Source organism: Pelophylax lessonae (genome assembly GCF_965119305.1).
Source record: "Pelophylax lessonae genome assembly, chromosome: 10".
Lineage (NCBI taxonomy): Eukaryota > Metazoa > Chordata > Amphibia > Anura > Ranidae > Pelophylax > Pelophylax lessonae.
The window spans coordinates 185,891,673-185,909,777 of NC_138777.1; the positions used below are offsets into that span (position 1 = coordinate 185,891,673).

Here is an 18,105-nt window from a genome sequence, read left to right on the forward strand (position 1 = left end):
CGAAAAACCGATATTGGTCAATCACTAGTCTTCATATCCCTGATATAGTGTTGGGGCATAATAGAAAACATTCTATTTTTAGCATAAACCTGTATACTGTACTTCTTTACTGTATCCAAAATAAAAAATCGCTTTTTTTTTTTCTTTTTATGGCCCCCCATAAGTGTGGGATTTTCAAGGTTTGACATGAATAGGTTGAACTCTTGTCATTTCTGGTCCCTTCTGTGTACATATCCTATGTTTTCTGGATACAACCAGAATTATCCTTTCTCTTTCTGTTTACAGAGCTCTGGAGACCCCTGGTGGCGAGGTTACATACTGTTTGAAGCCGGAGAAGCCCAACTCATTCACATTAAATTTGACATTACTATAGCTGCAGCAGTGCCATGGCAGCCCTGAAGTACGCCGGCCTGGACGATACAGACAGTGAGGATGAGCTGCCACCAGGATGGGAGGAGAGGAGCACAAAGGATGGTTGGGTTTACTATGCAAAGTAAGATGGGCCAACGTGGGGAGTCTATTATCAATCTCTATGATGAATCTCTAATTCAGGCAGCAACCTGCAAAGTGTTTGATAAAAAGTTGTATGCTGTTATGTGATCTTTTAATAAGGTCCAGTACATACAGGCTTCATTATGGGACAGCAATGTGTATAGCAAGAATCTTTAAGCAGCTTTGCTGGAACCTTTAAAGGTTACATTCACTCTAGCCTCTGCAGGTAAATTAACCAAATGAAACATGTCTACAGGCGGTCTCCCGGTTACAAACATCTGACTTACAAACATCTCCTACTTACAAACGGAGGGAGATAAGAGAAAGTAAGAGGAAATCTACCCCTAGGAAGGGAAATCCACTCCTGTAAGTGTTATCATGGGAAAAAGGTGTCTCCACTGAAGCTTTATCACCAATCCTTAATTCCACAACAACCCAAGATTTTCAAAATCCATTTGTCATAGGGACAAAGTGAGGTGAAATCTTATGAACAGGGGTACAGACAGCAAAACAAACTGTACAGGGGTGTTAACCCTTCCCTATGCTATTTAAAAAACTTAATTATTCTTTTGGCTGGAGCTACACCTCAGGGCCATCTTACAGAATGGGCATGCTGGGCTGTTGCCCGGGGGCCCCACCTGCCCAGCGCCCCAGCCCCAGCCAAGCATTTTCTTCCAATTCCCATGTGCATCCTGCCACCAAACTTAGCAGGGGTGCTGCTGTCAGGCCACTTGGGTCGTGGAGGGGGAGCCCAGAACTGCAGGAATGCCTGTCCCCCTCCTAGGGAACAGGCACACACACAGGTCAGTAGAGTCTGACTCCCGTCCGTGTGTGTGTTCACTGGACCCAGCCACCAAATTTGGAAGCTGTCATTAGCCTGGCACTGCTGTACCAATAAATATCGCCGTATCGATAATTTGCATTTTGTGGGTGATTGTGTAGGTGGGGCCCCATTGCACTGCATTGCCCAGGGCCTTTAATGCTCTTAAGATGGCACTGCTACACCTAAAAAATGTACCTGTTCCGACTTACAAACAAATTCGACTTAAGAACAAACCTACAGACCCCATCTTGTTTGTAACCCGGGGGGACCGCCTGTATAGGCATTTAGAAATGTTCTATAAGGAAATGCATGCTATTGCCAAAGATGAGTGTCTTCTGAACTCTTTGCTGCCTGAACTCCATACTTGCCCACTTTTTTTTTTTACTCTAGTGAGTCATTCCCACCCCATATCTCACATAAACAAAGAGATGGGAGGCAGGATTGACCTGGCATGCTGCTTAATGGAGTAAAAATAAAGTGCTAGTTCAGAGTTCAGGTAGAAATGATTTCAGAGGACACCTAATCTCTAATCAATGACAAATTAAATGAGGCCTAAAGCAAGCTTCTTTTTTAGGTATGTTAAACATAGTTAAACAGTGCTGACAGTCGCTTTACCCAGGTGACCTCTGCAGGGTTTTACCCCCTTCATGACCAGGGCATTTTTTGCTATTCAGCCCTGTGCTAATTTAACTGTCAATTGCATGGCCATACAACACTGTATGCAAATTAAATTTGTATATTTTTTTTCACGCAAAAATAGCTTTCTTTTGGTGGTATTTGACTATGTGACTGTGATAGTGTGGCGGGAAATCTAGCACTAATTGACTGGGAGGCATACTAACTGATTAACTGACATTGATGTTGCTAGTGACACTAAAATACAGTGATCAGTGATAATACTGTACACTGTACTAATGGCACTTGCTGAGAAGTCGATAACATCAAGGGGTTAACTGTGTGCCTAACAAATGTAATGTGTGCTGCTTTTACTAACAGATATGTCTGCTTTTTCTCCTTAAAATCAGAGTTGATTTCAGGGAGAAGAAATATATCACTGTCTATGCACAGAGTCCTGTGTGTTTGTCAACACAGATTTTTGAGCTGTGATTGGCCACAGCCGATCAGCAGGTTTCAGCCAAAAATCGCTGGCTGAAATCTGTTGACAATGTTGTACTGCGTCCAATCACAGCACGGGTCAGCAGGGTGCGCCTCCTAACAAAAATCGACACTGTGATGTACAGGTATGTCGCGGTTTCTGGCTGTGCTGCATGCTCGCAGTACATCTACTATGAGCATGTCGTCAAAAGAGGGTAAACAAGCTGCTAGTAGGTTTCAGTAGCAATCAGTACTACTTGGAGCTTGTTGAAAGGCTATTAGCAGTTTCTTAAGGTCTCATGCATATAGGCAGAAAAACACAGCTCTGTTAGGCTGCCTTCACATTGGTGCTTAGCTACCACTATGGCTTCCATTGACAAGATGCTACTGATTCCTGTGGCTGGGATTGACAGCTGTGTGTGGAAAGCTAAAATAATTCTGTTGACATACAGTATTAGAATTTTTCCATGCAGATCTTTACATGTATGGATATGTCCACTTTAAGTGATCTAGGGCAATGGTCCTCAACTCCATTCCTCAGGGCCCACTAACAGGCCAGATTTTAAGTATTACCTTGGGGAGATGTGGACTAGAATACTGGAATCACTGAGCAGCAAATTATATCACCTGGGATGGATTTCAGTTATCTTGCAAACCTGGCCTGTTAGTGTGCCCTGAGGACCAGGGTTGAGGACCACCGATCTAGGGTACTAACTCTTGCGGAAAGCAAGTCCTTTTTATTTGCATGTAAACTGCTAAAACTAGATACATTCATGTTTTCCCAGACACAGATGAAATCTGAATTCTAAAAGATCCATTGCATTAATCAATAAAGATATGTTATGGGTTCTTATGGGGTGTACTTACACCATCTTAAGAAGTTCCCTGTATGGCTTGTGTTCTCTGTACTTGTTGGGTTTTCCCAATTAAAAGGGATCATGATGATTAGTGGTACATGGAGTGCGGAGATAACAGGCCTGGCAAGTGAGACATTTTAATTTGACCTCTTAGGCCTGTTTTATATGGGCTTCAGCTTGTATAAAGCCTAGTAAACACGGGCCAGTTCCGTAGAAACCGGCTGGCATTCGGCATGTGTTTATGGCAGCCGGCTTCTGTTAAATGGTCATGACCGCAAAAGGTCTGCTGACAGGCTCCCGATCAGCGCTCATTGCCAACGGCGCCGACTGGAGTGTTCTGGCGGGGGGACTGTCCCCCTGTCAGATCACAGTAACACAGCAGGGGAGATTTCTGTACTAACTTTGGATTGTTGGTACAGTGGCCCTGACCTGAGCTGGGTTGAATGGAAAAAAACTAGTTGTGTGTACGAGGCTTAAGAGCAGTGTGAACAAGAAGTTTTGACAAAGCATTTACAGAGCTTTCAGCAAGCTTTGTTGGACCTTTTAAAGTACCATTCATCTCAAGTTTGTAAATGTTGAAAACAGATCCTAAAGGGAGTGCTGATTGCCACTTTAACCCCCTTGCCCTGACGCCTCCTGGCCCTTTAAGGGGTTTCAGATGCTGGGGGTGGGTTTTATGATCATGTAACGACCTTGATTGGCTGCCACAGTGGTCACATGATCGGAAAGCTCCCGATCTCAAGTAGCGATCAGGAGCTTTCGGGTAGACGCCGGTATCTGTGCCAGGAGTGTGGGCTCACGGCACAGCTCTATGTACAATGTGGTATGCAGATATAAGGCTGGTTGCGTACTGTCGGTGTGAAGGGGTTAAACAAGCTGCTAGCAGGCTTCAACACTTTTTAAAGCTTGTTGAAAGCCTGCATGCAACTTACTTAAAGTGGAAAAGGATGCCTTGCTAAAGTGGAAAAGGAAAAACTTGCTTAAAGTGGCAACCAGCATTCCTAATGGCATCTTTGTTTAACTTTTACAAGCTGGAGCTGAATGGTACTTTAACATCTTCAACAATGCTTGATGAAAGCTCAGCAAATGCTTTGTCAAAGCTTTCTTTTTATACTGATCTTATACAAGCTGAAGCTCGTTTTAAATGGGGCTATGAGGAAACTGTGGAAGAGAAGTTGGCATGTAGATGTTGTATAATGCCCTCCATCCCTTTCTTGTGGCTGGCAAGAAATGGTGTCAGCCCTACCTAGTTGCTGCTTGGTAAACTTCCTCCCCTTCCCTCCCACTCACCGTATCTCCACAGTATAGGAGATAATTGTTTTATAGACCAAAATTAGAACTCTGAGGGCTAATTATACTCCCTGAGATAACACAGAAGAGTGATACATTTTTGACAGGATCGCGTATCGAACAGATATAACAAAATGCTTCCAATGTTATATTTAGCAGGACAAAATGGAGCAAATAAAATAAGATATTATTTGGGTTTACGTATAGTTCAATAAAATGAACCCTCCAGAATATATGAATTATGTGCCAATAAAGTAATGTTTCTGTTTTTCATTTACTAGCCACTTAGATGAGAAAACTCAGTGGGAGCACCCAAAAACGGGAAAGCGGAAGAGAATAGCAGGAGGTTGGTAATGACTTCATTGTCTTTAACTTATGATGTTTCCTTTTATATATAAGTGAATTATAGGAGTAATGTTTCCTGCATGAGCCACTCTTTGTATCAGTAGCAATGGGAGGTATGGTAGTATATAAGCATTTCATTAGCCTATGTTATATATTAATGCTTCTGTCATACATGCTGCAGATTATTTTTATGTCCTCAGTTCTTATCTGTGTTGGTTGACCATACATAGAAGGATTTAATTGAATGGAAACCATCAGATTCGTACCTCATTTGTTTTATATACCTATTCTATAGTCAGTGATGATCTCCCTTCATTGGTGGAAAAGCTCAGATCAAAACAGGTTGGCTGACCGTTATAAGACTGCCATGTCCTTTGTGTGTTTGGGCTTTTTACAGACATATTCATTTTCATGCATTTCTTTACATACACATCCCTGTCTGAAGCTATCTATACATGTAGACCTAATCTGCTAATAGCTGTATGTTATATGGACCAATAACTTGATTGTAACCATAAAGCAAAAGAGAGGGCAGAGCAGCCCAGTGTATTATCCTAAAAACATAATTATTACATTTAGAGGTGGTAAATATTATACTCACAAAATGGCAAATTCATGAAAAGCTCATCCTATAGAAAAAGCAACATCCAGTCCACGATAAATCATATAATATGACCTGATAATTTGACATCCAACAGACTAACGTGTTTTGAGGACATGCTTCCTCCTCTTGGTTCTCAGGGCCTGTCAGTTTAGGTGGACGGCCATGTCTTTGTAGGTTTGCAGTTGTGCTATACTCTTTCCATTTTCAGAAATGGATGTTCTAAGCTTGGGATATTTTTTATAACCTAACCCTGCTTTAAATGTCCCCCTGAACTGTCTGCTGTTGGCCTTCATGATGCTGTTTGTTCACTGAGGTTCTCTAACCAAACTGGGCTTCACAGAACAGCTGTATTTATGCTGAGAATAAATTACACACAGGTGGGACTCTATTTACTAATTAGGTGACCTCTGAAGGCAGTTGGTTCCACTAGATTTTAGTTAGGTGTATCAGAGTAGGGCCCCTTTCACACATATGGACCGTTTGTCCGTTTTTCATCCATACGTTGGATAAAATATGGGCATCAATGCATTCCTATGGAAAAACAGATGATCGTCCGTTTACATCTGCGTCCGACAATATCCGTTTTTTTGAATGGATGAAAGCCCTATTTTTCTTCCATTAAAACTGATTGGACAGAAAACGGATGTAAACTCAGAAACGGTCTGTTTTTCATCCATTTTTGCATTTATAGTGGATGTAAAAAAACGGACGAAAAACTGACAAAAACACTAATGAAAAATGGATGAAAAACTGATGAATACTTCATCCATTTTGACGTGACTGAACTGATGAAATGAACAGTTCGTATGTGTGAAAGGGGCCTAAGGCTGGGTTCATACTTCTGTGGCTCACAGCAGGGGTCCGGTGTGTCCCTGTTCTCCGTTTCAGGGACAAATCAGGCCTGAATTTTTAGGTGGATTCGGACCTGAATTGGACCAGACAGGACTTTTCTGCTATCGGCTCCGCATCCGTCTCAGAGCTGTGTGAACTGGCTCCATTGAGAGCTGGTCACAGTCTCCTGACATGTGAATTGGATGGGGGGAAACCCGCATCCAATTCGCACTAGTGTGAACCCAGCCTCAAGGGGACTGAATACAAATGCACGTCACACTTTTCAGATATTTATTGTAAAAAAAATTGAATATAATTTATCATTTTCCTTCCACTTCACAATTATATGCCACTTTGTGTTGGGTTATCACATAAAATCCCAATAAATACATTTACGTTTTTGGTTCGAACATGAAAAAATTTGGAAAATTTCAAGGGGTATGAATACTTTTTCAAGGCACTGTATCTAGTATTTCAAAAAACAAACAAAAAAAAAAAATAATGTAATTAATTATTTTTATATATGCATAACTGAAATATTTTTTATATCTGCCTGAAGTTATGATTTAGGTATTACAGTAAACCCCAGCTCCATCGCGGTTCAGTTTTTGCGGTCCCGGTATATTGCGTTTTTTTCTGTAATGTTATTTTACTATATAAATCATTGAAAATGAAATATTTTTGTGTTTTCCATAGCTCTTGCTATGTCTCTCAGTATCTTTTATGTGTTTAAATTAGTTTCTATTGTTTTAAAAGTGTGTTTAAAGACCCTAAAATGCTTTTAAAAAGTACAGTGACAGTAAAAAAAAAACATGCCTACAATGTATTTTAATAGGGTTTTTCTATTTCGCGCATTTTCACTTTTCGCGGGTGGGTCCAGAACGTAACCCCCGCAATAGAGGGGGGTTTACTGTATAGGTATACACAAAATGATTGGCTGCTAACAGCCAGGAATGTTGTGGTTTTCTCTGATAATTTTTTCTACCCTAAGAGTTATGGTAGGAGATAGAAAGAGAAAGTGAGTATGAACAAACCTGTTGGTGTATTTTCCATGTGAGTAGGTTTCTAATCTGTATTTATGTTTCTTTCAGATCTGCCATATGGTTGGGAACAAGAAACTGATGAAAACGGGCAAATGTATTTTGTTGAGTGAGTATGTGTGCATGTGTTGACACTTTTATTCATTTTAGAACAAGTCCATGGGATTGCAAACGCAGCTTAAAGTATAAATCCAGGAAAAAAATGTATTTTAAATAGTGTATTGTGCATCAATTGCCTTACTCCTCAGTCTTGATTCCAAACACCTCTTCATCAGCCAGTCTACAGTGTAAAGGATCAAAGTCACAGTTTCCTCTGTGAGCAATAATATCCTGCCCTGGGGAGCAGACATTTTTTCCTGCTTGTTATTTTCTTGGGCACTGGTCACTTAACCACCCTCCCCCACCTCCCCCACCTGAAGCTATGAGAGAGGACCTGGGCACTAAAAGTGTTGCATCCACCAATAGGAGGTGTCCACATCAAGCAGGCAGTGATGTGAACACCCCGAAAAAGGAACACAGGAAGTACTCAGAAGAAGAAAGAAGGATCATCATGTGACTGTGGCTTCAGGTAAGTCAACTGCTGGTCAGATGCCCCTTTAAATGAACCCCTAAGGTCAAATGCCCCTATGAATTAACCCCTTAGGTCAGATGTCCTTGTAAATTAACCCCTAAGGTCAGGTGCCCCTGTAAATGAACCCCTGAGGTCGGGTGCCCCTGTAAATGAACCCTGAATGATCATAGAAGCCTCTCAAACTGATCTCAAATGCAGGCTGAATGCATCTGAAAGCAAGTTGTATTTTCCCATCAACGCAAGCCCAAAACCTGTTGACACCAGACCTAAAGAAAAGGTAGATTCCAAAAGAACACAGGAATACTGATTGATCTACAATCAGATATATGTAATAATGTAAATGCATGGGGATTTGTTTTTGTATTTTATTTGGAGAACTTGGATAGGAGAAGAGGATTTAGTTGGATACTCCAAATAAACTATTCACAGGTGAGGACAACTCTCTCAAGAGAACTGTGTAGCAGATCATCTGCAGGACCATACTGCGCCTGTATGGGATGAATAAGTCCCTTTGTAGCGGAAGGAACTCAGTAAACTTTGTCTCTTCAAGACACTAGCCAGTGTCTCCTTTAGCTTGCACCCTGTAACTGACTTCTAGCACCCAGAGGGGGATCAAACAGCACAAGTCCCAAGGATCTCCTGTGGGCGTCTGTACTCTCAAGAATCCTGAAGCACACACGGCAGCCTTCCTCAGTAGTACCAGACAGGATCCGTGGACATCCTCCGTCAGTCAGCTCTCATAAGGACCATGGGTTGCAACTTCAATGTTTCAGGCCCTCGGGTCGACCACCTGAGGCTTCATGGCAGCCTGTGATGGGGGGAGGCAGCAGCTCCCTCCCCACCTGGACCTCTCTCCCTAGAGGTAGACTGGACCACAAGCCCATGTGTTTTTCAGTTATAAATACAGGAACCCAGCATGCCTTGGGGCACATCCCCTTCTAATTGGCCAGGGCTGTACAGACATCCATGCTGTCATCTGCCAGGTTTTCACCCACTGTCTATATACTCCATAGCTATTGGATCAGTGTGAAACTCTCAAGACAGCACGAGCAGCACCTGAGCACATTGGGCAGACCTCACTAAAAAATCACAGCTCTCTGTTAAGCAGACAGCAAATAATTTTACCTAGCTGTCTCCCTGTTAAGCAGAGAAACCAAAAACGATATTCACTCACTTTAGCACCTACCTAGGAGGGCACTACATACACATCAGCTAGGGTCAGTATGTACTTCTGGAATCAAGTTGCTGGCCCCCTAGAGGACACAATATTGGAAATCCCAGGGTCTTTTCAGTGCTGTTCATGGTCTTGGCTGTGTATGTATGCATGTTTCACATAGCACAGCCCTCTTCTGCTGCTTTTAACTTGATCAACCAGTGAAAAAAATCATCATGCTAGCTCTACTGTTTCCCACTGTTACATCTGTGACCTTCTAGAACACTATACTAAGAGTGATCACAGAGGGGGACTGAAGACTTGTCTGCAGCAGACCGATGATTCTTTCCAAAAAACCCTCTTTTTTCTGGTGTTTAGGAGCCTCAAAGTCTAGTTTCTGAAAAAAGAGCAATTTCAGGCTTTCTAAGGATATTCAGTTTAGTTACCAAGTGTATTTAAAGTAAAGCTCTTTATCCAAAATCTAGTGATTTTGGAGCATTGCCACCAAATGTTGAAAATGGTTCCCAGTTGTCCACATCCCCTAAACAAGAAGAGGATGCTCGCAGGCATAGTTTAGCAACTCTGGTAGGGAGAATGTACCACCTCAACAGTATTTTTTTTTATTTGGACTCTACCAGGGTTGTGTTAAGCGATACTTTGGCCAAATTATTAGCTACTTCATGTCCTTCGTCTAGCTTCAAGGTAAATTCCTAAACGCATTCACATTAAATCATGTATTGAAGTTTGTGCGCTGGAGTGATTAAAAGCTCATATAAGGTGGTCACGTGACCTCTCAGGTGTGTGGCAGCCAGGGGCAGACTGGCAACTTTCAGCCCAGGGGGCAAGTACAAACCAGAGGCCTATGGTGCAGGGACTCAGCCCCCCTCCCACTCTCCCTCTTCCTATCCTCCTCCTGATCCCCATTCCAGGCTGAAGCCCTGCTCCAGGTACTATCTACTCACTGGCTGAATCCGGTGTCCCAGTCTGGCCAGCAGGAGGTGGTTGGGGGAGCTCAGTTGGGGCTGACTAGGGGAGGAGAGTTTCAAGTGGGTCATGGAACCGGCCTCTGCTCAGACACAGTTTACACCATCCAAGCCGGAGAAGGAGGCCTGTGCTCTGTCCTTGTCCTCAATCCCGCACTCAGTAGGTCAGTGGCAGAGACTTTTTACTTTTCTTCACCAGGAATCCTTTAGGCATGTCTGTGGCAGAAGCGGTGCAGCCTTCTTACAGGACATCAGAGCAGCCCAGGAGGCAATTGCCCCCCTGCCCCCTGGCCCAGTCCTCCCCTGGTAGCAGCCTTGCAAGAGAATTTAAAGGAGATTAGGGCGAGTTGTCCCTTTAATTTTGACACTAAGAATGACGTAACCTGCCGGTATCTAAACATTTAGCTGGGGGCATTTTCAGTTTAGTTTTATAGTGCTAAAGAGAATAGAGTTCATTTCCATGAAGAAGATCCCCTATCCACAGCAATCCCTTGTTTTCCTACCACATACTTAAATAGGCTTGGTTGTAGTCCTGGTGGAAATTGTGTTAGGATTTTGTTCATGCAGACTTTTGACATTATTGATATGTTTGCTTTAAGTGTGTTAGAGTATATACACACTCTGCTGGTTGCTGGTTAAGTTGAATATTCAAAACACTTTCATGTTTTTCTGAATGTAGATCACACCTGTAGTCTAGTGTATCCAATGCAGTAATGAATACGAATATATCTTCAGGATGAAACTCCAGCCAAAATGTTTTTACTAATTTTGCATAGTGTGTGGAAAGCGTAGGCACTTTATCAATGACTCAGAAATTCCACCATTAACTGTTATTATCCGACCCTTCTGTTTAACATCCAGGGATGCACTGTAAATTAGGTTTTATAAAAATTTAGGATGGTATTATTAAAATATAAAAAAAGTAAAAAAAAAAGTATATCTTTGTATAAATAGATGCTTTTCTAGAATGCTTCCATTTGAGGAGTTATCTCTCTCAGCTATTTCCTTGTATGTTATGTGACACATAAAGAAAGAATATTTCAAGGCTAGGGCTAGAAGGTGAGGGGAAGGAGGGGGCAGGAGGGGTACCTGCCCTTGACACAGTGTTGTTATGTGGAGAGGGGGTGCTGGAAGCTTTTCAGCACACTGTTCTCCATCTGTCTAAATGACAGTAGTGATGCTGCCACAACTCCTTTCAATCAGAATGAAGCACAGAGCAGGGCCCACGATATCTTGTGGAGCAAGGATTCTGCTCTCTCCTACCTTCAACACAAGGAGTGATGGGCACACTGCCCTTTTTCCTGTCTCCTCTTGTCACGTGACATATTGCATGACCAAAGAGGGGAAGAAGGCACATTGTGCCCCCTATAGGTGGCTTAGTGTCATGTTTTGGGTTTTGGGTTTGGGATACAGGCCTCCCTTTATTTACCTCTACTCTACCTTCGCAGAGACATATGGTCTCATGGATCTTTAGAGATGGAAACATCCTTCCACCAAAGTTTTCACGGGTCACTCAGCATCTTATAGGAAGTTTTTTTTGCATTGATTTGGCATTAGCGGGTACTCTGTCCTCTCCAGGAAAAGAGAAATGTCTGTCCTGCCTAGGAGTTTTTGTAGATTGCAATCTCAGTGAACCCCCTGGATGGATTATGAAGATTATCAAGATATTGGCTTTCTGTCACTAGGGTGGAACCACAATTTAAACATAACCTGATTGAATTTTGGAGCCTCAATCCTGATTACACGCCGATGGAGGTTGGGTAGGACACCTTTAATGCGGTCTCTCGGAGACACTTCCAGTCCATAATAAGGAAGGTATGGAAAGCAAGGAAAGATGGCCTGGCAGAGGCAGAAGCTGAGGCCTATGCTTCGGAATGATTGTATATTAAGACTTATGGCTCCCAGGCTAACGATAACTTCCAACAGAAATCTAGAACTGTTCTTCTTTGCATGATGACTAAAAAAGACTCTTCTACACCAATCTCAAAGTTTTTTTGAGCAAGGAGATTGAAATGGGAGAATGCTAGCGCTGTTAGCTAGGAATTAATCTGCTTTTGCAAGTATTCCCCAAAATATTAACCCAACTGGGGACATCCATACTGAGCCTGTGAAAATAAAACTCAGTTTTGCTTCCTATTATCAAAGTTTCTGTAGTTCAAAGCTGACATATACTCCTACCGACCTTGCAATGTACTTGGAGACTATTGACATCCCTGTCCTCATGACCACCTATAGGGATCGACTTGATGCCTCTATCACACTTGAGGAAGTTCAGGTAGCTATCTCCATCCTCCAGTCTTGGAAAACCCCCTGGCCGGACAGTTTTCCTGCTGAATTCTACAGGACATATTCTAAAAAGTTGGCTCCCTGTTTTCACTTGATGTTATTAAACTCCCTAAAAGGTGGATCTTTACCACCATCTTCTGTGGTGGTGCCGCCTAAGCCTGGCAAGAGCCCTGATGTGTTGTCCTCGTATCGCCCAATTTCTCTACTTAATGAGGAAGCTAAGATTTTAACCAAGATCTTACCTAGGCGTCTGAACTTAGTTATTACATCTTTGAGTTATCAATCAGGGTTCATGCTGGGTGTGGAACTGAGAATAATATCTGGAGATTGCTCACATCACCCTAGCCAACCTGGATCGCCCTGGGTTAGTGCTATCTTTGAATGCTAAAACAAATCTTGATTCTGTTGAATGGGAAAACTAAAGGACCACCCAAAGGTTTTCCCATTCAACAGAATAAGTTTGGCTTTGGTCTGAAATTTATTTTGTGGCGGCAGATGCCAAATACTGGCCCTACGGCCCGAGTGTGGCCCTATGATAATATATCTGACCCCTTTCTCTTGTACAGAGGGACGTGAGAGGATTGTCCTCTCTCCCCTGGTTTGTTTGTGTAAGCTTTGGAACCACTGGTTATCCTCATAAGAGATGAATATATGGTGAGGGGGTATTAAAATAGGCAAACTTGAGGAAAAACTATCCTTGTACGCGGCTGACACTCTCCTATATCCTAGCAATGCCCCCCCCCCCCTCCTTACATTCCACCTTGAAAATTAAGAATGAGATAAGTCGTTGCTGTTTCCACTTTACCTGACATGTGCTAGGGTTACCACAAATGAACCACTTCAGTGGGTTGATGAACTCACCTATCTAGGGGTGAGGATTGCCAGTGAGCTTATTACTTACTCAGCACAAAATTGACATCCCTTACCCGACTTACACCTAGGTGTGCACCATGTAGATCCCTTCCTTTATTCCCGGTGGGTAGACTGAATCTCATTAAAATGGTCTTTCTACCGAAGTTCCTGTATTTTTTTGCACTCTGGCACCTATAACAAAACCACTATTTACTAAAATAGATGGGATAATACTATATTTTTTGTGGGCTGGGAGGATCCCCTGCATTGGTAGGACAACCTTACAATTTCCTCTTTCTCATGGGGGCCTAGCCCTTCCTAATTTTTAGCTCTATTATTGGGCAGCAGTGCTGAGGACAATATGGTGGTGGTTCTCTGTTCACCAATAATCCTGCAGTAGCTCTTGAAGCAGCCCAATTGGGCTCTTAAGCTGCTCTCCGTATTCTAGTATTTAGGGGTCCTAGAGCTCACCTCTAGATCTCATGTTGTGTGTCTCGTGTGAACCACTGTCCGAATGTGGAACCTGTCTAGAATGGTATATCGAGATGCACATACAGTTCCTTCCAATTGCATATCCCACTGTGGGGAAACCCTTCCCTCCGTCATCTCAATTTGATTCCAAATCCGCAGCTCTGGGCCAGCCAAGGGGTAACAACTTTGAAACATATTATGGTAAACAAGAATCTACTGAGGTTTCGTCCGTTTTTTTTTTTTTTCATGTTAGTCTCATATCACAAATGAAGAGGTTACTCAACTTACAAAAATTCTTATACAACAGAATACAACTTCGTAAATTATGTAATGTATTCTTTTGTTTCTGAGCATGCGTATTCTTTTTTTTTTTTTTTTTCGGACGAAAACTGTACTATTAAACATTTTAAATTTAAAAAATTGTTCAAATTTTCTAGCCTGCACCTTCAATTTTTGTTGTCCGAATTGGTTGTCGAATGCACTGTACTAACGACCATATAATCGGCTAATCGTGCGACATATGAACTTTTACTTCAGATTTTACTATCGTGTACAGGCCTTTAGTATTTTTTGCCTAGCAACATGCTCTTTCAGTTTAATCAAATTCACTTTGGAACTTGATCCCATAGTGCGCTTGCTTACTTCAAGTGTAATGGAGTAACCACTGTCCTCTATTTATCTGGAACTCTCCCTAGTTCATTCTACCATACTGACTTCAACCTATTAGGTGATCTGACTGAAGATGACTGGGATGATTGTTTTACAAACTATTTTGTGAATCAGTACTAATCTAAAATACTAGTGTGTGAATAAACCTCCAACCCCAACAGCACTGATGGTGGGGATGGGAGAATCAAGCAATTTTCTTTCCTGCAAAATCATATCATCTATGGCCTGTCTTAGTATTATCAGCAACAATTAATCACTGTTGTGGTGATCTGTTGCATCAGGGGTATGCTGGGCCAATCAGAATTAGCTCTGCTCAGTATAAGCATGCATTTGGGAATGACAGAAATTGCTCATAATGGTTTAGATTCCACCAGCCAGCTCCGGCATATACATATGTTAGAAACAAGGAAGAGAACTCTATACTGCATCTAAAAGGTTTATTCGTAAGAAAAATTGCACTTACAAAATATAGCAAATGTATAAGCAAACAGCTCCGATAAGCACGACTGCGATCGACGATACGATGATAACCTGTCCGTGCGCGTTGACGTCATACAGCTAGCTCCGCCCAACGCATTTCCCCATACAAGGCGTCATCTGGAATTGGAGGCTTATAACCCCGGTCAGATTTTTTTTTTTTTTGCCATCCATGTCCCATTGTGGAGATTTCCCTTCACTTCCTGTTCCATAGGCAAACAGGAAGGGAGAGGAAATCCCTGAAAATTAAGGGAATTCCTTGGGGACCCCCTGGTCACCAGAACTAGTGTCCCTATTGGAAGATTTCCCCTCTATTACTTTTTTTTGGGGACAGACAAATGTATGATTTTCTTTTACGTTCACTTTCAATGATAATGGTAAACAGGACAAAAAGGGGGGGGGGGATCAACATAATGGGGGAACAATAAAAACTAACAAGCGTTCTAATCCCTCTCCATTCTATCCAAAACCAAAAAAAGCTTTGCCTTTAGTTATACATTTAATTAGATAAGTAACTATTTAAGGTAAAAAACAATTGCTTGAAAAATAGTGAAACAAATATAGATTAGGAGTCTCATATGATTTTTCATTCCTGCAGCCACTTAAATAAAAGGACTACTTACCTGGATCCAAGACTTGCCTTCACTGTAGAAGATCAGCCTGGGAAGATGAACACAAGGCAGAAGTATGATGGGAACACCACTGCTATGGACACTCTGCAGGGCTGTGATCTCTCAGCAAAAGTCATCATTGTTACCGGAGCCAATAGTGGTATTGGTAAGAGCCAGTATTTTATTAGATAAAATATCAGGAAAAACATTCATTCTATTTAAAGTGTAAGGTCAAGTGATAACACATTTTCTTCTTGTACATATTTGCTGTGCTCTCTTTTCTTTCCTGGTAATAATTAATTGCCTTTCTTTTCCCCTTATCATCATTATGAACTTTATTGTGTCCTCCTGGCCCAGTTTTTTTTTTTTTTTTTTACATTTTACTGGAAGTGCATGTACACTGAATAGAAGGGTCACTAGAGTCACCCTAAACTGATTGTAACTGCCAATCATATGCAATGCAACAAAGCCCATTTCACAGCGGCTCTAACATAAAAGAATTCTAAATGATCATTTACATTTACACCAAGCTAAACTTAGCTAAGCTATTCTAAATAGGACAGTGAGTTCCATTCTATATTGGTAAACATGTAGCTAGTGAGTCTAAGGGTCCATTCACACTAGAGCGACTGACAAGTCGCGGTCGGTCGCTCGCCATTGAATAGTACAGGACCCGTTCTAATAGGAGCGACACAAGTCACTCCGACTTAGAAAAAGGGTCCTGTACTACTTTGGGGCGACCTGGAGGCGACTTGCATTGACTTCAATTATATGAAGTCCCTGCCAGTCGCGCCGAGGTCGCGGTGCACGCTGTGCACCGCAACCTCACAGGTCGACCCAGCAAGTCGTGTCGCGCCAGTCTGAATGGGCGCTTAGGGCTAATGTGTGTAGACAAAAAATTCTACCTTCAGATCTGTATATTGTATTGTTTTTTAGTCTGAATGCAGCTATATTGTATTGTATGAGCCCACGCACAGACCTGCATTTACATCAGTAAAATTGCGATGCATAAGGTTAGTAAAACCAAAAAGAAAAATCTGCATCCACTGTCAGTAATTTACTTGCGTGCGATTTTTAACACATGCAAATCCATGGACACCTGTGCATTTGAGCTAGGAAATTATTAATTCAATTTTATTTAAAATTTTATGCATAATAAATTTTGTGGTTTTATATAATTCTTGTTTTGTTATTTTCTATATGCCCTAAAAAAGCCCATGCCTACAATTTTTTTGGTGTGGTGTATAAGCTAAGAACTTGCGGTGCCCTCTGCCTTTCCTGGTTCCATTGCTTCAGCCAAGAAAACTCTTTCAATTTTTCTCATGCACTGCCATAGCTATCATTCCTTGATTTTGTATCCCTAGCATAATCCCATCTGTTAATGATTGCATATTGGGGGTACTATGCCATATTTGACTATCTGCTGATTCTGTGCTTAATAATTGTCAAGTGGTCAAGGATATGGGACTGCTTTCCTCCCCTCCTACCTATCTTCTTTACCCCAATGTCCTTTCACCACCTACCCTCGTTTTGCTTCTTGCTGCAGCAACCATGCTGTTCTCCATCAATACATAAATAAAGTTCAGCTCTTCTAATAGAATAAACCCACTACATAATATAAAGTGATGATAACAAATGTGACCAAACCAATATAGTATTATCAATAGTGACCACACTTATACATAAATTATGTCAGAACAGCCATGTGTAATGGAACACTAATAGTGCATAATGAATGAAGTGCAATCAATGTGGCTCAAAAGTAATTTATACTAAATATTTATACATGGGTGTTTTGGCATTATTTATGTATATATGTGGTCACTATTGATAATGGTGTGCTCACATTTTTATCACTTTATATTATGCAGTTGTATTAATTGGAGTGCTGCACTTTATTCAATTAATTTGTATTTTGGTGTGAATCACTATTAGTGTTTAGCTGCTCTTAGATGTTAGGATTTAAAGGATAAGTTCCCCTGTCATGTTACATGTTCCACCCATATTCAGGGTGTTGCATACAGGGCTTTTTTCAGCTGGAACTTGGTTGAACTTAGTTCCACCACCTCTGGCTCAGGGCCTCTGTTCCCTGCTCACCACTATCACTTGTAAATACGGAAACCCAGCTTTTGTGTTTACAAGTGACAGCTTGTCTCCCAAATGGCTTCCATAGATCTGATCTCCTGAGTGGCTCCCACTAAGTGCAGTATGGGGACAAGGGAGATGTAGGTGCCTGTGATGCAGTGCGGATGCCGACAACCCCACTGGATGATTTCCCTGCAAGTAAGAGAGGTGGAGCCACCTACAGTGTGCAGGGAGGTACTAGAGCTGGCTGGGTGCTTCAGCTTAATGGAACAAAAAAAGTAAGGTGGAAGATGGTGGAGCTTTTAAGGAGGGGGGAGAACATAGGGGCAGTGGAAGAGGGGTTGCATGCAGAGGTCATAGCTGAAGAGGGGTGAAAGTGAGATGTGGTTAGGGAATGCAGAGGTAAGCAGCTATGGAAGAAGGCTGAACTCTGCACTCTGTGCATTGTGCACCACTGAACTCTGCAATCTGTATGCAGCAAACAACTGAACTCTGCACTCTGTACATAATGCATCCTTGAACTCTGCACATCGCGCACCCCTGAACTCTGCACTCTGTATCTAATGCACT

The 18,105-nt window shown here is 42.0% G+C and overlaps 1 protein-coding gene across 2 annotated transcripts in view; it reads left to right on the top strand.

Annotated features, from left to right (window-relative positions):
* The first annotated feature begins 289 nt into the window (after positions 1-289).
* Positions 290-18,105, top strand: part of WWOX (WW domain containing oxidoreductase) — a 1,459,759-nt gene continuing 1,441,943 nt past the window's right edge. For both annotated transcript variants that reach the window (XM_082270137.1, XM_082270138.1), the window contains exons 1-4: positions 290-493; positions 4,839-4,903; positions 7,429-7,486; positions 15,438-15,616. In XM_082270137.1, the coding sequence (XP_082126263.1) occupies positions 387-493; positions 4,839-4,903; positions 7,429-7,486; positions 15,438-15,616 (409 nt within the window). In that variant the 5' untranslated portion in view covers positions 290-386. The remainder of the gene's footprint in view (positions 494-4,838; positions 4,904-7,428; positions 7,487-15,437; positions 15,617-18,105) is intronic.